The sequence below is a fragment of the Zalophus californianus genome, chromosome 2 (genome assembly GCF_009762305.2).
Source record: "Zalophus californianus isolate mZalCal1 chromosome 2, mZalCal1.pri.v2, whole genome shotgun sequence".
NCBI lineage: Eukaryota > Metazoa > Chordata > Mammalia > Carnivora > Otariidae > Zalophus > Zalophus californianus.
In genome coordinates, this window is record NC_045596.1 from 101,329,791 (window position 1) to 101,352,601 (window position 22,811).

Sequence of the window (22,811 nt, forward strand, 5' to 3'; positions counted from 1 at the left end):
TATTTTGCCTGAAAAACTTAAATACATGTCTCTATAAGGAAAGAATCCTATAATCTTAAAAGGAAAGGAAAGTTTTTCAGAAATCCATGAAGGTAATGCAAGTCGTTGTCCTCTAATCCTCGTTGGTACTTATTGAATTATTTGACCTCTTTAAAATTACCTCTTTTATGTTTATTTCTTCCCATGCTTGGCCCTATTATATGCTGGTGCTGAATTTTCTTACTATTTCTGATGAAAGGGCTAAAATCATGTTTTTTATTTAATAAGCAAAATAGTATTTGTCCCCTGATGTGGTTAGTATTAGTTTTTCAGGAGATTTGTTTCATTTCTTAGTATAACTTATAGTCTTCATTGTATTGTTTTTGTACTTCTGTGTTTTTGCCTTTGAAACCACTAAGGAGCAGGAACCACAGTTGTTGTTTGTCTGTTTTGGTGGGGAAAGGAAAATAGAAGCAAGGCAGAATTTTGACACTCCAGGTAGGAGACTGAAAGCAGAACTGTCTGAGAACAAAAAGAGGGATCAGTAGAGAAATGGGTCTTTTGCAGGATATGACAGTTGAGGACTCAAATGTGAAATGAGTGGAATGGTAGTCCAGGAATGGCACTTTTAGGCAGGTCACATGTCAGACTGGGCTCCAGTTGAGGACTTCTTACAGGATTTAACACTTCATTAAGTAAGGTTAAAGTTATTTTCAGAGTTCTTATCAATATCAAAACTTTCCATATGGTGAGCGACATTGCTCACAACACATATGAATATGACACTTAAGATAAATTACTTTAAAATCTTATTACTTGATAAAGTTATAATCCTTTTATTTTAGGTACTTTTATAGACAACTTCTACTCTTCTACAGCAAAAATCCTGCTATGATGGAAAAATCAATATTTTGTACAGAACCAGCTTCTAATCTACTCACTCTCAAACAGATTATCAACATTTATCTCTATATGAACCAGTTGCCTAAAGGGTCAGCTCAGATTAAGTCACAATTGTAAGTATCATGGAAGTTGTTTTTAAAAGCAATCAGGATGGCTGTATCATATATTCTGAATCCCTACAGCAATAGAACAAGTAAATTCATATCTGTTCGTATTCTCCCTCTGGCTTGAGGTGTTATTTGTGGCCTGCTAGAGGGCCACTCAATCAGATCTGATCTATTACTACTCAATCTGATCTATTTCTACTTCACTCCTCCCCTCCACTCCATCTGATCTACTACTACTACTTAAATATTTCCATGTACTCTACCACTTTCTTTCTATGCTGTTGAAAATTTTTTTCTTTCGAGTTTTAAGGCTTCATAAATGTTAGGAAAGCATGGATTTATGCACTCTCACATACTAATACAGGAGCTAAGAAAAATGCAGTTTGTTTTTCTGGTCAATTGTAGCCAAAACTTCATTATCTTGATGAATGGGTAGCATCAGCATGAAATTTAAACAGTACAGACAAGCACAGAGGAGAAAGCAAGTCTGACTATCTAGAGATAACCATGGTTAATATTTTGTTACAAATTCTTCCAGTTACACCTTTGAAAACAAGGACAAGGAGTGTTCCCTGGAGAAAAAATTCAGGACAAATGATTTTACATTTAATTTTTTAACATTTTATTGGAGAAGAATCTTGAATAAAAATTGTCAGAGTTTTTTTTCTTCATTCTCTTTGTAGTTTTTAAAAATTTTCGTACAGAGAGAGAAAATAAGAACTGTGGTAGGAACAAAAATTAGGTTACCATTTGATTTTAAGGGACATAAAGGCAGTAAAAAGAATTTATCTTTGCCATAAGGTCTACATATGGTTAATTTCTCTTTGGTATTAATCTTTTGGAACCAAGTCACTCCATTCCTACCCTGCTTTAGTTTTGCATCTGTTTCTGTTACTAGAATTAAATGTACACTGGCAAGTTAGGTTTGAAAACAATTCTTAAGTACATATAGATTTTATTTTGTCAACTTTGTTTTTTTTCTTTTTTTATTATTATTAGTCACCATACATTACATCACTAGTTTTTGATGTAGTGTTCCATGATTCATTGTTTGTGTATAACACCCAGTGCTCCATTCAGTACGTGCCCTCTTTAAGACCAATCACCAGGCTAACCCATCCCCCCACCCCCCTCCCCTCTAGAATCTAGTCAACTTTTTTTTTTATTTTTTAGATTTTTTATTTAAATTCCAGTTAACATACAGGGTAATACTAGTTTCAGGTGTATGGTATAGTGATTTAACACTTCCATACAACACCCGGTGCTCATCACAACAAGCACACTCCTTAATCCCATTACCTAGTTCACCCATCCCCCTGCCCACCTCCCCTCTGGTGACCATCAGTGCGTTCTCTGTAGTTAAGAGTCTGTTTCTTGGTTTGCCTTTCTCTCTCTTTTATTCCTTTGCTCATTTGTTTCTTATATTTTACATATGAGTGAAATCATACGGTATTTGTCTTTCTCTGATTGACTTTCATTTAGCAGAATACTCTCTAGCTCCATGCATGTCATTGCAAATGGCAAGATTTTGTTCTTTTTTATGGCTGAGTAATATTCCATTGTGTATACTTTGTTTTTTAAAGGAAAAAAACTTTCCTTTTTCTAGGCGTCTTAATCCACATTCTATATCTGCATTTGAAGCCAATGAAGAACTGAGTCTCCATGTGGCTGTTGAAGGCAAAATTTATCTGACTGTCTACTGTCCTGCAGATGTTGTTAATAGAGTAAGCAGTATGTCCTCAAGTGACAAATTGACAAGATGGGAAGTGCTTGGTGTACAGGGAGCATTGCTGAGTCACTTTATACAGCCAGTTTATATCAGCAGTATACTTGTTGGTAAGTGGGATTTCAGTACCTCCTGGCCTCTTTCCCTAAGTAAATATATTTTATATCGGTATAAAATTGGATTTTGCATACATGATCCTTTATTTAAGGTAAAAAAACACATTCATTGTTTCATTGAGCTTTTCATTTCATAGTAAGTTGTGATCATACTTGGCATAATATGACTTGTATCTTCTTATCATGAGGAGAAGAATTAATATTTTAAATTAGCCAGTTAGATGTATTATACCTTGAATGTACACTTTTGTTTGCACAACATTTAAATTTTTCCCCTTTCTTTTGGAAAAAGATGTTTCTTTGAACTTCTCAAGTCTAAAAGCTTATATTTAATCCTTAAAATAAGAAAAATCTTAAATGCCCATTTGGTTTTTTTGCTACCTTTTTCATACCTTTGGTTATGATCTGGATCCTTTTAGTTTGTCAAATGAGTAGGAAGTAACTAGAACACAAGATAAATAATGTGAATTAGTAATTTACTTTTTTCTTTGGTGTGGGAGGTATTACTAGTAATTATATTTGAATTGTTTTTCAGACATTATGTCAATAAACAATTTGGGGGCTCATTTGTATAGTTTTCATAAAGCCATGAGTGTTGCAAAACTTTACCCCTGTGAAATACTTTAAATACTACTGTTACTTGGTTCTTCTTGGCTTGCCATTAATTTTTTATAACAATTGTATGTGTAAGCTTGAGACCCTCATATGGGTAATATTTTTGTTTTCAGGTGGTGATATTTTCTGTTTTTTAAATTGATTTTTTGTTCTTTATATATTTTATACCCATTTCTTAGGAATTTCTCTTAAAGGTAATTTTTTTCAGTTCCATGTGTATACAAGATGCTATTTTTGTTTGGCTTTAATAAATTGTAAAAAGGAAAAGATTTATTTTCTAACATTAAGCTTATTTTCTTTGTATAGAAAATGCATTACTTGATTCACAATTCAAAGGATTCAGAAGGGTTTTCAGTGAAAATTTTCCCTCCCACCCTCATCCCCAGGCACCCATTTTCCTTCAGTGGCATTCATTGTTATTAGTTTGTTGTTTTTCTTTCCAAAGATAGTTTATATTTATAGAAGTAAATGAATATTCTCTTTTTCTTTTTGTATTTTGTATGAATAGGTAATACAGCTCATACTTTTCTGCATCTTGCTTTTTTCATTTAATGATGTATCTTGGAAATATTTCCATGTCGAGTATGTAAAGAGTTTCCTCATTATTATTTGTGTCTCACTGTATGGTATTTCTTTGTATAAAGGTATCATAATTTAACCACTTGTAGGTTGAGGGAATTTTAGATTGTTTCTAAATTTTTTCAGCTACTAAAATGCTATAGTGACCTTTTTATATTTGTTATTTGCACATGTAAAAGTATATCTATCTCTAAGTTGAATTCCTGGAAGTAGAATCACAGGCAAAGACGTATGCATTTGCAATTTTGAAAAATGTTATTAAGTTACCCTCCAAATCACATTCCCATTGGTAATATATGATAATGCCAGTTATTCTTACCCTCAAAAGTAATTACTTCTAAATCTACTTTTTCCAGATATATATTCTTGTAGGTGATACATTTCTTAGATTTAATTTGCTTACTAAATTTCTTTGGCTTGTTTTCTTTTAGTCAGGTCTGATACATTCTCAGGCACTTAAACTTATCTCAGTCTCGTTTAAGAAAGGCTCTTTTTTTTCCTTGAATGTCTATTAAGTATCTAAGAATTGTCTATGCGTTCTCCAGAATCACAGCTTTCTTTGACTTTGGTGAATAAAATATTATAAAATTTGTCATTTATATGACATAACTCCATACTATATTTAGTTTCTTAAAAGGATGAGTATAGATTCTTATAAAATTATTTAGTATTTATTTAGCTAGTGGTTTGGGACAGGAGCTTAAAAATTATATCTCTTGTCATTTTGAGTGTCATCTTGTACCTCACAATGGGGAACACCAGGTAGCAATAAAAACACCATATAAGACTTTGTAAAATTGTTTCTGTTCTCCTTCTTGGCATCTTTGTGGGGCATACCTAAAGCTAATTGGTGTTCTGTCTGGTATAACCTAAATGATTGTAATGTGTTTAAGTTATTGGTAAAAATGCAGATTTTTGGACCTCTTAAGATCTCTATTCTGTATCTGGGGGAAGGGGTAGGAGTTTTGAGACAGAGGAATATACATTTTAAAAGCACCACTAGGTGGTTCTGATACAGATGATGAGAATGGCTCTTTGAGAAATACTCATTTAAAGTTTCTGTACACTAAAAGAGAGAAATTTAGAGAGCCAAAAGAATCTTCAGTTCACTGAACTTTATTAGTAGTCTAGTACAGCTTCTCACTTAGTACATAAACTCTTTTTACGCCATTCCTGATAGAGTATCATCTAACCCTAGTTTAAAAGCCTCCAGTAATGTGGAGTGTAGGATTTAAAACCAATCTATCCTATTAATTGAATAGCCCCAGTTTTTAAAACAATTCCTCCTTATTTAGAATTGAAATTTGCTTCCCTTTAATTCTGTACTGACACTATAAGTTAAATCTAATTATTTGAAAATAATGACGTCATCCTGTTCTCTCGAAAGTTTTATGAAATCTTTTACAGTTCTTTATTTTAATTCTTAAAAACCTTATTTACTTGATCAGTTACCAGTGGGGAGAGTATTACATTCTAAGACTTACTTAACTTTTCAGAAAGTTTACAGAAGCCAATTTTATGCTGTGGGTGTTCTTAGATGTTCATTTTATCACTTTGTGGTAGTAGTCTTCCTTTTTTAGGAAAAAAGTCTTAGGCTTGCATTAAAAAGACATTTATTATTTGAATAGAAAGGAATCCAGAGTAGGGGTGCCTGGGTGGCTTAGTCATTTAAGCGTCAGACTCGTGATTTTGGCTCAGGTCATTATCTCAGGGTTATGGTATCCAGCCCCGGTATGGGGCTCTGTGCTCAGTGCAGAATCTGCTTGAGATTCTCTCCCTCTCCCTCTGGCCTGCGCCCTGCTCATGCACGTGTGCTCTCTTTCTTTCCCTCAAATTAATAAAATCTTCAAAAAAGTCCATATTGGGAAGAAAATTCACTTTGCTTAAGTACTTAAAAACAGCTGGATTTATATTTTCAAGCTTTTTAAGGTATATTTACAAGTTTGGTATTCTATTATGGTAAGATCATCTGTCTAAATATTTCTAGAGTGTTTGTCCAGAGGTATTTCCATCTAGTTCTTTTAATAAACTAATTTGGATTATAAAGAATGCCAATTGCTGATTCCCTCCTACTGAAAGAATCTGTTTTTTTTTAATTTTTTATTGTTATGTTAATCACCATACATTACACCATTAGTTCTTGATGTAGTGTTCCATGATTCATTGTTTGTGCATAACACCCAGTGCTCCATGCAGAACGTGCCCTCCTTAATACCCATCACCAGGCTAACTCATCCCCCCACCCCATCCCCTCTAGAACCCTCAGGAAAGAATCTGTTTTAAACATAGTTCATGGACTTTTAGGAAATATTTGATAACCTTAAGAGGTTCTGGTATTCATTCCCTTATATATATATATATATATATTTTAGATCTGTAATAGTTTCACAATGTTAATAAAATACTTGCCCCAAATCATTCAGTTTGCCTATTGGCAGAGCCTGGACTCAAAACCAGTTTTATAACTTCTCATGCTGCGGCTTTTTGTATTAAATTGAACTCTGATAGCTTTGTCTGAGCATAGTGAGTACTAGAATCTCACTACTGTGTCTGTTAACCTTGACACTCTTGAAGGCACATGCGTTGCCACACTCATCTTAGTCCAGTTTGTGCTAGGGGGTCAGTAAATATTTCATGAATAAATGATTTGGGTCAGCATGCTTTGTTTTTGAAAGTGCTTTTATTTTTCTACTTAAAACAAATTTTGCCGGGAACACTTGAAAAATTTTATTCTTTATGCAAAGCTTTTTATGCTTACCCAGGAAGCTTTGAAAATAATGTGAGAATTGCATTGGTATTAATATCCCAATCCCTCAAGATTCTAATGTGCATCCAGGATTGATTATTGCTCTCTGATAATCTAATCTTTCACATTCTTTTTTTATCAGTGATTATTGAGCCCCCTACTATATATTAGGTGTTGTACACTGTTGCATTATTCTCAGGGATACCATTTATGTAATAAAATACAGAGTGAGCATTATGAATACAAAGGCAAGATGCTTCTTGCCTTTATGTCTTCTCCTGGCCACACATTGGTGTTTCACAGGAACATGATTTGTTTTCTCTGGATGTTCTGTGATATATCGGTGGTGTGGGTAAAATGTAATGCCTCAGACTAATTAGGATGTTCCAGATATGGTAGGACCAGTGCATAGTTGTTTAATGTTTGATTTTTTTATTTATATACTTTATTCTTCTTCATGCAGCCTCAGTTTTTAATAGCTGTTTCAGCAACCATTTCTGCTGACTTACATTACACTTATGGTAGATTAAGCTCCTGAGAATCTTTTCTGTATAAAAAGCTGTCCAGTCAGGTCAGCTATGGTCCTTGATTAGATTTAATTTTTTAAATAATTTTTTATTGTTATGTTAATCACCATACATTACACCATTAGTTTTTGATGTAGTATTCCATGATTCATTGTTTGCGTATAACACCCAGTGCTCCAGGCAGAACGTGCACTCTTTAATACCCTTCACCGGGCTAACCCATCCTCCCAACCCCTTCCCTCTAGAACCCTCAGTTTGTTTTTCAGAGTCCAGTGTCTCTCATGGTTTGTCACCCCCTCTGATTACCCCCTCTTCGTTCTTCCCCTCCTAGCTTCTTCCTTTTTTTCAGAGGTACAGATCTGCGATTCAACAGTTCTGCACAATTCACAGTGCTCACCATAGCACATACCCTCCCCAATGTCTATCACCCAGGCACCCCATCCCTCCCACCCCCCACCACTCCAGCAACACTCAGTTTGTTTCCTGAGATTAAGAATTCCTCATATCAGTGAGGTCATATGATACATGTCTTTCTCTGACTGGCTTATTTCACTCAGCATAACACCCTCCAGTTCCATCCACGTCGTTGCAAATGGGAAAATCTCATTCCTTTTGATGGCTACATAATATTCCATTGTGTATATATACCACTTCTTCTTTATCCATTCATCTGTCAATGGACATCTTGGCTCTTTCCACAGTTTGGCTATTGTGGACATTGCTGCTATAAACATTGGGGTGCACGTACCCCTTCGGATCCCTACATTTGTATCTTTGTGGTAAATACCCAGTAGTGCAATTACTGGATTGTATGGTAGCTCTATTCTCAACTGTTTGAGGAACCTCCATACTGTTTTCCAGAGTGGCTACACCAGCTTGCATTCCCACCAACAGTGTAGGAGGATTCCCCTTTCTCCGCATCCCTGCCAACATCTGTCGTTTCCTGACTTAATTTTAGCCATTCTGACTGGTATGAGGTGGTATCTCATTGAGGTCTTGATTTGGATTTCCCTGATGCCAAGCGATGTTGAGCACTTTTTCATGTGTCTGTTGGCCATTTGGATGTCTTCTTTGGAAAAATGTCTGTTCATGTCTTCTGCCCATTTCTTGATTGGATCATTTGTTCTTTGGGTGTTGAGTTTGATAAGTTCTTTATAGATTTTGGATGCTGGCCCTTTATCTGATATGTCATTTGCAAATATCTTCTCCCATTCTGTCAGTTGTCTTTTGGTTTTGTTGACTGTTTCTTTTGCTGTGCAAAAGCTTTTTACCTTGATTAATTCCCAGTGGTTCATTTTTGCCCTTGCTTCCCTTGCCTTTGGCGATGTTTGTAGGAAAAACTTGCTGTGGCTGAGGTGGAAGAGGTTGTTGCCTGTGTTCTCCTTCAGGATTTTGATGGTCTCCTGTCCCACATTTAGGTCTTTCATCCATTTTGAGTCTATTTTTGTTTGTGGTGTAAGGAAATGTTCCAGTTTCATTCTTCTGCATGTGGCTGTCCAATTTTCCCAACACCATTTGTTGAACAGACTGTCTTTTTTTTCCATTGGACATTCTTTCCCGCTTTGTCAAAGATTAGTTGACCATAGAGTTGAGGGTCCATTTCTGGGCTCTGTATTCTGTTCCATTGATCTGTGTGTCTGTTTTTTGCCAGTACCATACTGTCTTGATGATTACAGCTTTGTAATAGAGCTTGAGGTCTGGAATTGTGATGCTGCCAGCTTTGCTTTTCTTTTTCAACATTCCTCTGGCTATTCAGGGTCTTTTCTGGTTCCATAGAAATTTTAGGATTCTTTGTTCCATTTCTTTGAAAAAAGTGGATGGTATTTTGATGGGGATTGCATTGAATGTGTAGATTGCTCTAGGTAGCTTTGACATTTTCACAATCTTTGTTCTTCCAATCCATGAGCATGGAACGTTTTTCAATTTCTTTGTGTCTTCCTCAATTTCTTTCATGAGTATTTTATAGTTTTCGGAGTACAGATTCTTTGCCTCTTTGGTTAGATTTATTCCTACGTATCTTACGGTTTTGGGTGCAATTGTAAATGGGATCGACTCCTTGATTTGTCTCTCTTCTATCTTGTTGTTGGTGTATAGGAATACCACTGATTTGTGTGCATTGATTTTATATCCTGCCACTTTACTGAATTCCTGTATGAGTTCTAGCAGTTTTTGGGTGGAGTCTTTTGGGTTTTCCACATAAAATATCATATCACCTGCAAAGAGTGAGAGTTTGACTTCTTCTTTGCCGATTCGGATGCCTTTTATTTCTATTTGTTTTCTGTTTGCTGTGGCTAGGAGTAATGCTGTGTTGAATAGCAGTGTGATAGTGGACATCCCTGCCGCGTTCCTGACCTTAGGGGGAAAGCTCTCAGTTTTTCCCCATTGAGAATGATATTCACTGTGGGTTTTTCATAGATGGCTTTTATCTTATTGAGGTATGTACCCTCTATCCCTATTGATCAAGAAAGGATGCTGTACTTTGTCAAATACTTTTTCTGCATCTATTGAGAGGATCATATGGTTCTTGTTCTTTCTTTTATTAATGTATTGTATCAAGTTGATTGATTTGTGGATGTTGAATCAAACTTGCAGCCCAGGGATAAATCACACTTGGTCGTGATGAATTATCCTTTTAATGTACTGTTGGATCCTATGGGCTAGTATTTTGGTGAGAATTTTTACATCCATGTTCATCAAGGATATTGGTCTGTAATTCTCCTTTTTGATTGGGTCTTTGGCTTGGGGATCAAGGTAATGGTGGCCTCATAAAACGAGTTTGGAAGTTTCCCTTCCATTTCTATTTTTTGGAACAGTTTCAGAAGAATAGGTATTAATTCTTCTTTAAATGTTTGGTAGAATTCCCCCGGGAAGCCATCTGGCCCTGGGCTTTTGTTTATTGGGAGATTTTTGATGACTGCTTCAATTTCTAGTGGTTACAGGTCTGTTCAGGTTTTCTCTTTCTCCCTGGTTCTGTTTTGGTAGTTGATACATCTCTAGGAACGCATCCATTTCTTACAGATTATCTAATTTGCTGGCATATAGTTGCTCATAATATGTTCTTATAATTGTTTGTATTTCTTTGGTGTTGGTTGTGATCTCGCCTCTTTCATTCGTGATTTTGTTGATTTGGGTCATTTCTCTTTTCTTTTTGATACGTCTGGCCAGGGGTTTATCAATCTTGTTAATTCTTTCAAAGAACCAGCTCCTTGTTTCGTTGATCTGTTCTACTGTTCTTTTGGTTTCTATTTCATTGATTTCTACTCTGATCTTTATTATTTCTCTTCTCCTGCTGGGTTTAGGCTTTATTTCCTGTTCTCTCTCCAGCTCCTTTAGGTGTAGGGTTAGGTTGTGTATTTGAGACCTTTCTTGTTTCTTGAGAAAGGCTTGTATTGCTATACACTTTCCTCTTAGGACTGCCTTTGCTGCATCTCAAAGTTTTTGAACAGTTGTGTTTTCATTTTCATTTGTTTCCATCGATTTTTTCAATTCTTCTTTAATTTCCTGGTTGACCCATTCATTCCTTAGTCAGATGCTTTTTAGCCTCCATGTATTTGAGTTCTTTCCAACTTTCCTCTTGTGATTGAGTTCTAGTTTCAAAGCATTGTGGTCCGAAAAGATGCAGGGAATGATTCCAATCTTTTGGTACACCGGTTGAGACCTGATTTGTGACCTAGGATGTGATCTATTCTGGAGAATATTCCATGGGCACTAGAGAAGAATGTGTATTCTGTTGCTCTGGGATGGAATGTTCTGAATATATCTGTGAAGTCCAACTGGTCCATTGTGTCATTTAAAGTCTTTATTTCCTTGTTGATCTTTGCTTAGATAATCTGTCCATTTCAGTGAGGGGGGTGTTAAAGTCCCCCACTCTTACTGTATTGTTGTCGATGTGTTTCTTTGCTTTTGTTATTAGAGATTTAATTTTTGACTTCACCTTTGAGTTTCATGTTATTTTAGATGACCTGAGGTAAATCGAACTTTCCTTATTATATGATGTAATTTTAGAGCTATATTTTTCCAGGAACAAGATTTAGCCTCCAGATATAACCAAAACCATACTTCAGATTTAGTTAATAGTTAAAGCATACATATATAAAGAGGAAAAGTAAAATTTCTAGTATTAATAAACTTTTTTCTATTACATTATTGCTTTTATACCATCTTTTTTTTATTTTTTATTGTTATGTTAATCACCATATATTACATAATTTGTTTTGGTGTACTGTTCCATGATTCATTGTTTGTTCATAACACCCAGTGCTCCATGCAGAATGTGCCCTCCTCAATACCCATCACCAGGCTAACCCATCCCCCCACCCTCCTCCCCTCCAGAAACCTCAGTTTGTTTTTCAGAGTCCATCATCTCTTTTTTTAAAAATTTTATTTTATTATGTTATGTTAATCACCATACATTACATCATTAGTTTTTGATATAGTGTTTTATACCACCTTTTAAAACATTTAGGTGAAACAATTTGGTATGTAAGGAATCTTAAATGGAATTTGACTTGCAGGCTTTTTTTTTTTTTTTCCCCCACATGTGTGGGAATACCAAAAGGTATTTTAGGCACAAACAGTGGCATTATCTCATTACACTATGTCTTATTCTGTTTGGGCTACTACAACAAAAATTCCACAGACTGGGTGTGTTAAACAACAAATATATGTTTCTCACAGTTCTGGAGTGGAAATTCCAGGATCAAGGTGTTGGCAGATTCAGTGTCTCGTGAGGGCCCATTTCCTGATTCATAGATGCCTGTTTTCTCACTGTGTCCTGATACTGTAGCAGGGATGAGAGCCTCTTTTACAAGGGTGCCTCACAAAGGCCTACTATTATATTGGGAATTAGATTTTAACATATTTTATGGGGACACATTTAGTCTATAGCACAGTGAGTAATAATATGTTAACATTGTCTTTTGAATCCATGTCTTCTGTTCGTTATAGATACAGTGACTATTCCACAGACCTTATTTCTTCCCAAATGTTTGTGCCCCAGCATATCTTTTTTTTTTTTTTTTGTGCCCAAGCATATTTTTAACTAGTCTTCATTTGTCAGTACTTCTTAATTTGGAATGTTCAGTAGAATACTTACCCTCTATTGATGAATAAAAAAGATGTGGTATATACATACAATGGATTATTACTTAGCCATAAAAAAGAACGAAATCTTGCCATTTGCAACAGCATGGGTGGATCTAGAGGGTGTTATGCTAAGTGAAATAAGTCAGAGAAAGACAAATACCATGTGATTTCACTCAAGGAATTTCAGAAACAAGCAAGAAAAAAAAGATAAACTGGAAAAAGACTCTTAACTATAGAGAACAGACAGAGGAATGGTTGTAGGTGGGCGGCTGGGTGAAATACGTGATGGGGATTAAGAGTACACATCTTGATGAGTGCCAAGTAATATATAGAATTGTTGAATCTGTATATTATATACCTGAAACTAACACTGTATGTTAACTATACTGGGATTAAAACACACACACACACACACATACAAAAGAGTGCTTAGAAAAAGGGTGTCAACAGCAATTCGTGTTCTTTTTACATCATTTTCTAGTTTCCCAATAGTCATAATGAGTGTAAGACCAGTAGCCATCTCAACAGTTCCAATGTACGGAAACAAAACTTCGTGATGTAATGTCTAGTGGTATGTAAAATTTCTCTTTGTGAGAACTTCTGACCCTTTAAGGAGAAAAGAGATCTACTTTTGAATTACTAATTTTTAAATAGGAATGACTTGTCTAACTTCTATTTTAAGTTTGATGAGCCCACTATTTTATACTATACTAATGATATTACATCTTTTTGAGCATTCTTTCAACAGTTATTTTAACTGAAAACTCAAAGGTTTTGGTATTAGCCCAAATTGTAACCAGAAATGGTCATTATTTAAATTATTTTGTGTTGTGAAACTGGAACATTGTGGTACTGGAATAGTTATAATTTGTGGCCCTTAGATGTGGAAAAATAACTTAATCTCACCAGCCATGTCTCAGCCACATTCATCTCCTGTATTATTTGCTGGTCTCATGCTGTAATCTGAAAAATCAAGACAGGATAAGCCAATTCTCTCTGGTAGAACCCTGTAAAAAGTACTGTATTTTTTTCTGGGTCAGTTCTGGCTCTTCACTTTTATTCACTGGAATGTCAATTTGTTATTTTCTGTAGATTCCTTTTTAAATGGAAATTATGACCATTGTTACCTTGTCCTGGTTCTTGTAAAAAAATACAGAAGTAGTTGCTGGGAAGTAGGAAAGGAAAGGTTACAAGAAAAAGATAAAAAGACTTTAGACTGTTTCCTTTTTTTTTTTTTTTTTGGTCTAGTCTTTTGATATTGAACTTTGAGTGTTTTGTTTTTACTTTCTAGGTGATGGGAATTGCAGTGATACTAGAGGTTTAGAAATTGCTGTAAAGCAACGTGTTGATGATACACTCACTTCAAAACTTCCAATGTTTTATTTGGTCAACAGACCTCGTGTTAGTTTAGTACCTTCTGCATATCTACTTCAAACAAACTTGGAATATAAATCCCTGAGTCTGAATTGGGCACAAGGGGACATTTCTTTGGAGATTGTGGATGGCCTAAGTGGAAAGATCACTGAAAGGTTAGCATTACTAATTTCTTTTAAAATCACGTATTTAAGCAGGACACTTGTGGTAAGCAATGGGTGTTGTATATAAGTGTTGGATCACTAAATTGTACACCTGAAACTAATACTACACTGTGTTGACTAACTGGAATTTAAATAAAAGTTAAAAAAAAAAAATCTTAAGGAAGAGAAAATACATTTACAATACTGTGTCAGAAAAAAATCTGCATATAAATGGGCCTGTGCAGTTTAAACCTGGTTGTTTAAGGGTCAGCTGTATTTAGAAGGATCCTGTGTAAGTGTTAGGGGCCCAGAAGGTTAAGCTTCACAGTAAATCTGCCTCCATCTATACTTTAATAAAAACAAAACCCTTAAAAATACTAAGCAAAAATGCATTTTAATAGAACTTTTAAAATTACTCTTTTTTAGGTGCAGTGTTTTGAATTCTGAACAATTATAGTTACCACTGAGTGTGACTACTTCGTAGGCATTGTACTAATTTTAAAAGAACACACATTTTGTTTCAGATGAGAAGACAGACCTGGAGAAGTTCTATAACTTACTGGAGTTAATTAAGTTGAATGGAGCCAGTATTCAAAATCAGTTTCCAGAACCTATATTTTTCTAAGTATCATTTTGTGATTTTAATTAACACGAGGATCATATAATGTATTTGTTTTAAAAATACATTTTCTTGGGCGCCTGGGTGGCTCAGTCGTTAAGCGTCTGCCTTCGGCCCAGGTCATGATCCCAGGGTCCTGGGATCGAGTCCCACATCGGGCTCCCTGCTCAGCGGGAAGCCTGCTTCTCCCTCTCCCACTCCCCCTGCTTGTGTTCCTGCTCTCGCTGTCTCTGTCCAATAAATAAATAAAATCTTAAAAAAAAAAAATACATTTTCTTTTACTGAATCTGAATTTCTGGATCTAAAGCTAAGAACCTGTATTTTTGACATGTGTTAAAATATGTACTATGTTATACTGTCTTCTTATAATAACCCTATAGATTAGGTGGTATTGTTGCTCTTTTACAGATGAACTGATTCAAGCTAGGTTTAATATCTTGCTTAAAGTCCCCCAAATAATAAGTAACACAGCTGGGATTCTTATCTGGACATTTTATTTCCAAAGCCCTTGTCAATAACCGTAATACGCTATGACTTTTAGACATTTCTTTATAATATCCCTTCCATTGATTATCAGGTAAAACTAAAACTGTTCTTTTAGAGTGACCATACATTTATAATGAGGTAATGAATAATGTTAAAAATTTAAATGCTTAAACTGCTTTCTTTGTGAAAGATGGGTTTAAATTAAGACCACATACAAATGTTCCTTGGTATGAACTCAGGCATACTATTGATTACTTCAACTAATGTGAATTACACTATTCTTGCCTTGAATCAGCTGTTAATAATGGACAAATTATACACAAACAAAATAAGTCTTTGATAAGACATGAAAATGTCTTTTACTGAAAGCAGATAAAATACGAGCATAACAAAGCTAAAATTAGTATAAAATGAACTTAACTAATTTATTATAGCTAAATGCTTGCTAGGTGATTACAAATGAAGAGAGCAGATGTCATCTAAATATTACACAAGGTGTAGTTCAGCTCCAAAGCATTACATAAGGCAGAAGACTCTATTATTATTATGTATAATTCACAAGGAAGAAAGAACAGTTAGGGATACCTATGCAACAGATAACATAATATCAACATTCATAAAGCAAAAGTTACAGAAGAGGAGGAAAAATAGAAATCCACTACTGGTTGGGACAATAATTGACCTTTCAGTTCATGATCAAATAGACAAAACAATACGCAAGGATATAGTGGTTTTAAATAGCAAAAAGGTAGATTTGTTTAACTTACACAAAATGGCAGCGTAAAAATATAAAATACACCTACTTTTGAAGAACCTATAGAATATTGAAAAAAACTGATCCTATGTCAGGCCACAAAGAAAATCTCAAATTCCAAAGGTTAGAAGCAACGTGAGAACCCAGAAGTGGACCCTCAACTCTATAGTCAGCTAGCTAATCTTTAACAAAGCAGGAAAGAATATCCAAAGGAAAAAAGACAGTCTCTTCACAAATGGTGTTGGGAAAACATGCAGAAGAATGAAACTGGACCACTTTCTTACACCATACACAAAAATAAATTCAAAATAGATGAAAGCCCTAAATGTGAAACAGGAATCCATCAAAATCCTGGAGGAGAACACCAGCAGCAACCTCTTTGACCTCAGCAACTTTCTACTAGACAGTCTCCAGAGGTAAGGGAAACAAAAGCAAAAATGAACTACTGGGATTTCATCAAGATAAAGAGCTTCTGCACAGCAAAGGAAACAATCAACAAAACTAAAAGGCAACCTATGGAATGGGAGAAGATATTTGCAAATGACATAGCAGATCAAGGGCTACTATCCAAAATCTATAAAGAACTTACCAAATTCAACACCCAAACCAAAAAATCCAGTCAAGAAAAGGGCAGAAGACATGCACAGACATTTCTCCAAAGAAGACCTACAAAAGTCTAACAGACACATGAAAAAATGCTCAACACCACTCACCACCAGGGAAATACAAATCAAAACCACAATGAGATATACCACCTCGCACTGGTCAGAATGGCTAAAACGTAATACTCTGGAAACAATGGATGTTGGCGAGGATGTGGAGAAAGGGGAACCCTCTTACACTGTTGGTAGGAATGCAAACTGGTGCAGCCACTCTGGAAAACAGGATGGAGGTTCCTCAAAAAATGAAAAATAGAGCTACCCTATAACCCAGGATTGCGCTACTAGGTATTTATCCAAAGGACAGAAAAATAGTGATTTGAAGGGGCACCTGCACCCGAAAGTTTATAGCAGCAATGTCCACAATAGCCAAAATGTGGAAAAGAGTCCAGATGTCTATCAACAGATGAATGAATAAAGAAGATGTGGTATATATATGGGAATATTAGCTATCAAAAAGAATGAAATCTTCCCATCTGCAACAACGTGGATGGAACTAAAGCATGCTAAGCGAAATAAGTCAGAGAAAGACAAATACCATATGATTTCACTCATGTGGAATTTAAGAAACAAAACAGCATAGAGGAAGAGAAGGAAAAATAAGATAAAAACAGGCAAACCGTAGGAGACTCTTAACTGTAGGAAACAAACTGAGGGTTGCTGGAGGGGAGGTGGGTGGGGGATGGGGAAACTGAGTGATGGGCATTAAGGCGGGCACTTGATGTAATGAGCACTGGGTGTTATATGCAACTGAGGAATCACTAAACTCTACCCTGAAACTAATAATACAGTATATGTTAACTAACTTGAATTTAAATTAAAGTTAGAAGCAATGTAGACAGTATTTTCTGATTATGATACAGTAAATCTCTAAAAAACAACATCAGTATACTAGGAATTTCTTTCATTGTGGAAAAAAGTCCTCTAACTTTTGGCTCAAAGAGGAAATATAAAATGAAACTGCAGAATATTTAGAAAACAAGGATATTGAAAGCATTACATATCAGAACTCGTAGGATATACAGCTGAAGCAAAGCTGAACGGAAAAGCCAGTACTTCAGATGCTTCTATCAAGAGATAATGGAAATAAATTAAGCAGAATGAAGAAATCACCAAAACTAGAAATGTAAATTAAAGAGCTAAATAACAAAAAGAAGTAATAAAAATCTGATTCTGTGGGAAAATGTCACTAGCTAATCTCATATTTAATAAAAAGGGAGTAATTAACAGAAATAGAAGATTAAAAGAATCATAACTTATTTGCTCAACCATATAAATACTTTTTTAAATCCTTGTGAAATGCATATATTTCTAGGAAAAATTATTTCTATAACTGGTGCAGAAGAGGGAAAAACCTAAACAGATTATTTTCACAAGAAAGTTATCAGGAAGGTGCACTAACTATTCTCAAAGCACCGTTCTGAGGTGGTTCAGAGGAATTTTTAAGCCTTTAAATAGCAGAACTTTCCAATGCTGTCTAAGAAGATGGAAAACATTAAAATCCTTTTATGGAGCAGGTATATCACTGCTACTTAAATCTGATAGAAGATTGCTGCCCTCCCTCCACAAAAGTTACAGATGAAACTTTCTTTTATATCCAGGCAAAATAGCTAATAAGCAGAATGTAACAGTACATTAAAAAATACATATTTTATACAACAATATCAATTGGTATTTTTTGTAGGACTGAGGATAGTAAATAACATAATAGAAATAATACCAGATTAGAAATTCTTTTAAAATAGTCATTAAATGATCTAGGGATACCACATATTCATCTCTCTAAATCCTAAGAAGTCATATAATATATCTCTTCAGCTATTCTAGATAAAGATAATAAAAAAGCAATAGTTTGGTATTTTTGTTAAGGATAAAATGTGTGTTTATTAGTCAAAAGTATCATCGTGCTTGATGATAACATCCAGAACAAGACACAGTTGTTTACTGTTGTTAACATTTTACTTAAAGCATTTGGACAAGAGAAAGAAATGAGTGATTATCAAATACTGGAGGAGGTAAAATTACTATTCTTTGCATATGGTATCATATTATACCTGAGAAAAGCCCAGGAGAATCATTGGGAAAACTACAACAAAAGGTATCATGGTGAAAATATTAATAAAGAGATCAATAGATTTCATGCACAGGAGCATATGTTAACTATTTCTGTATATAAAACGACCTCAAAACTTAGTGACTTAAAATAACCATTTATTACTGCCCACAAGTTTTTAGGGTCAACTGCGCTGAATTTTGTTGGGCTCCCTCATTCATCTGGGGTTAACTCTAGGTTAACTGAAATTCAACCTGTCTGGTCTTAGAGGGATGACAAGGCTCTGGTCCATGTGTTTTCTCGCCCTCTTGTAGACTAGTCCCAGCTGGCTCATTTGGCAGAGGAATGATTCCCTAGAGAATGCACACAAACCTATGAGGCCCAGGCTCAGAACTGACACATCCTCTATTCATTCACCAAAATAAGTCACAAAACTAGCCCAAATTCAGGGGGAGGGGAAATCAACCACAGTTACTGAGAGGAGAATGTTAAAAGTCACATTATAAAGAGTATGGAGACAGGGAGAAATGAAGGATTTGGGCAATTTTTGTAAATACAAGAACAACTAATAAGATACAATGAAGAGAGTTATAGCAAAAAATTTCATGGTCTGTGGACCCACTTTTATTAGAAACAGAAAAATATATGCATGCACATACATATACATAGATTATAGGAAGGTCATGAGGAGGGGTGTATATATGTTTTTTTTAGTGAGTTAAAATTTACATGCAGTGAAATGTACTATATAGTTTCATGCCTTTTGATATATGTATACACATGTATAGCCATCACTCCATTAAAATGCAGGACATTTTCATCCTTCCAGAACATATTTCTGTGCCTTTTTCCAGTCAATTCTGGTACAACCACTGTTTTAATTTGTATCAACATAGATTAATTTTGCTTCAAACAATAAAATGTTCCAGTATCCATCTTCTTTAATTTTTAATGCAACACTATAATAATTTAGGCTGTAAGTTAATAAAAGAAATTAGCTTCAGAAAGTAAATATTCAGAACAATTTTTGTGTAAAAATCTTTCACTATCTTCATTGTATATGATTGAGAAAAGTATTTGTAGATTCTATATTGACTTTAATCTCTGCAACTGTCAGCATAAATCCTTGAATAATGATTAGTGGATGTTTCATTCCTTTCTACTTTAGTTCCCCATTTAAAAGTGGTGTGTCAATGGCAAGTCGGCTTTGTAAAGCTGCAATGTTAAGTCGATTTAACCTGCTTGCCAAAGAAGCTAAGAAAGAAGATTTACTTGAAGCTAGTACATACCATGCAGCAAAGGTAAGTCCTTAAAGGAAAGAAATTGATCATAGAAATAAAATTTAAGACAACAAAAATGTAATTTTATGATAATGAGACATAGAAGTTGCTTGAAATAGTTACTGAATATAAGGTATTGCCATGTACTGGTAGGATTAATTTTTAAATGATAATGCCAGAAATTGAATATGTAAATGAGTGCTGCCACTTAAAGTAGCCACCTTAGTATGGTGGTACTTATTTTGACGATATTTGATCAAAACCTGCTTTCATACCCAGAAAAACAAAATGGTAATAAAATTTATTCTGTATATATTAACTGTGCTAACTTTAGAAGTATTCTAAAATAATACATTAAGATATCCATATAAATTTTCCTGTTTTAAAGTTGTGAAACTGCTTTAATTTCAGCATGTCACTTGGGCCTGATTAAGTAGGTGATGTGTGTGTGTGTGTGTGTGTGTGTGTATATATATATATATATATATATATATATATATATATATAGACTTTTTCTCTCTTTAAAATATTTATTTTTTTAGTATTACAAACATAATGCATATATAGAGAATTTGGCGATTTTTTTTAATACGGAGGGAAAATAGTACTTGTAATCCTTCCTACTATTCAAATTATGATACTCTTAAACCTGTAAGCATGTTATTTCATTTTCTCATGTGTGTCTTGCATATATATGTATATTTGTGTATGCATATATCTTAAAATATACTGAATGTGTTTTTTAATCTGCTTTTTTTCATTTGGTATAGTCTGACATAAACCATGTTATCATAATATGACATACCCAAGACATCAAGTTATTAAATACAAATTGTTTCTGATAACCTAAATTCGGTTTCAGTCGTAATCTAGTATTGTATGAAAGTCTCTTAATTTCAACAGTATCTTAATACTCAGACATGTATAAAACCCAACCTGTGAAACAATTATATTAACTACAAGATTTATGGGTATGCACACACATTTTTAAGTATAAAAGCTTATCTAGGCAATTTCTGGTTTTGGTGGCATGAAGTTGCAGATCATATTTATAAAAGCAAGTATAAAAACTGGACAAAATTGTCAAAAAACCACCTTTCACAACTCTAGAAATTGAAGACAGAAGTATGTATTATTGAAAAACTTCTTGAGCTTTGGATAAGAACAACAGGAGTTTGTGGTGCCTTCACCCAAGACTGTTCCTATTGTTTCTCCCTCCTTTCTGCTAGTTTCAGTGGCAGGAACTATAGTTTTTACTATAGTGAGGATGCCACTGGAAGTAGATTTGCTACTTGAGGGTGGACTTGATTTGGGGCAGAGGGTAAAAATTTGAAGCTTTGTCAGCTAAAAGTGCCAAACCTAGTATGAAACAAATGGGGAAAATCAATAATTTTGCTGACCCAAGATTGCAGTCCTGGTTGGGACAAGTGATGGATCAACTAGTAACTTACTTAGGTAGATTTTAAAAATGAAAGAGCCATGGAAGGGCTAAGATAAATTCTCCATATATCCTTGGCTGAATGAGAACCTACACTTGTGCAGGGAAGACCCTAGAGAACCCGGTAAAGAGTGAAACTGTAAAAGAGAACTGGCTGCAACATTAAATCCAATAGTCCCTCCTTATCCATGGGGGATACTACCAAGAACCCCAGCGGATGCCTGAAACCACAGGTAATAGTGAATCCTATATATACTGTTGTTTTCTTATATATACATATCTATGATAAAGTTTTATTTATAAATTAGGCACAAGAGATTAACAACAATAATTTAAATAGAACAGTTACAACAGTGTATTGTACTAAAAGTTATATGGTCTCTTTCTCAGAATATCTTGTACTATACTCACCTTTCTTTTTCTTGTGATGATATTAAATGATAAAATGATTATTTGATGAGTTGAAGTTAGTGAATGATGTAGGCATTGTGACGTAGCGAGGTTACTGTTGACCTCCTGATGTATCAGAAGGAGGATCATCTGCTTCCAGACTGCGGTTGACTATGGGTAATTGGAACCAGGGAAAGCAAAACCATGGATAGGGTGAAGGGACTATGTACACAACGCCCCCCCCACACACACAAATTGATGAGAAGGTAGATGCCTTATAGGTTTAAGGTGTTTGAACAGTGTCTGCTGAAATCATTTATCATTAAGCTAAGCAGATGTAGGGTAACCATTAGGAGACCAGGCTAAAAAATAAAAATAAAAAACCTGGGAAGGGACAACAGCAGCTGCATACCACAGAGAAAACAGATCTCACAATTTAAGTAAGCTAAATTTAAAAAATAAAAAAACTTCAGAAAAAATAAAACCATGTCCAGAGTTTCTATAATATATTGTCTGAAAAGTTTGAGTTTTAACCAAAAAAGATGGGAGTTGTAAAAAACAGGAAGGTGAAACATATACTTGGGAAAAGGAATAGTCAATAGAAACTGGTTCTAAGTGGTCCAAATGTTAAATATAGCTGACCCCAAAGCAGCTATTATAAATATGTTCAGAGAATTAAAAGAAAATATAACAGTGTATCAACACAGACCTGTACCTCTGAAACAAATAATACATTATATGTTAAAAAAAAAAGGGGGGAAGATAGTAGGAAGGGAAAAATGAAGGGAGGGGAATTGGAGGGAGAGATGAACCATGAGAGACTATGGACTATGAGAAACAAACTGAGGGTTCTCCTAGAGGGGAAGGGGGTGGGGGGATGGGTTAGCCTGGTGATGGGTATTAAAGAGGGCACGTACTGAATGGAGCACTGGGTGTTATAGGCAAACAATCATAGAACACTACATCAAAAACTAATGATGTAATGTATGGTGATTAACATAACAATAAATATCGGGGTATGGAGAAAAAGGAACCCTCATGCACAGTTGGTGGGAATATACATGGGTGCAGCCACTGCAGAAAACAGTATGGAAGTTCCTCAAAAAATTAAAAATAGAATTGCCAGATGACCTAGTAATACCACTACTGGACAATTGCCTGAAGAAAACAAAAATACTAATTCAAAAAGATTTATGCACCTGTTTATTGCAGCATTATTTACAGTAGTGAAG

General features: G+C 34.8%; 1 protein-coding gene across 5 annotated transcripts in view; it reads left to right on the top strand.

The window, feature by feature from the left end:
* Positions 1–22,811, top strand: part of ADAD1 (adenosine deaminase domain containing 1) — a 113,486-nt gene that overhangs the window by 20,262 nt on the left and 70,413 nt on the right. For all 5 annotated transcript variants that reach the window (XM_027600634.2, XM_027600633.2, XM_027600636.2 and 2 more), the window contains exons 8-11: positions 825–995; positions 2,596–2,825; positions 13,675–13,912; positions 19,640–19,772. In XM_027600634.2, coding sequence (XP_027456435.1) covers positions 825–995; positions 2,596–2,825; positions 13,675–13,912; positions 19,640–19,772 — 772 coding nt within the window. The remainder of the gene's footprint in view (positions 1–824; positions 996–2,595; positions 2,826–13,674; positions 13,913–19,639; positions 19,773–22,811) is intronic.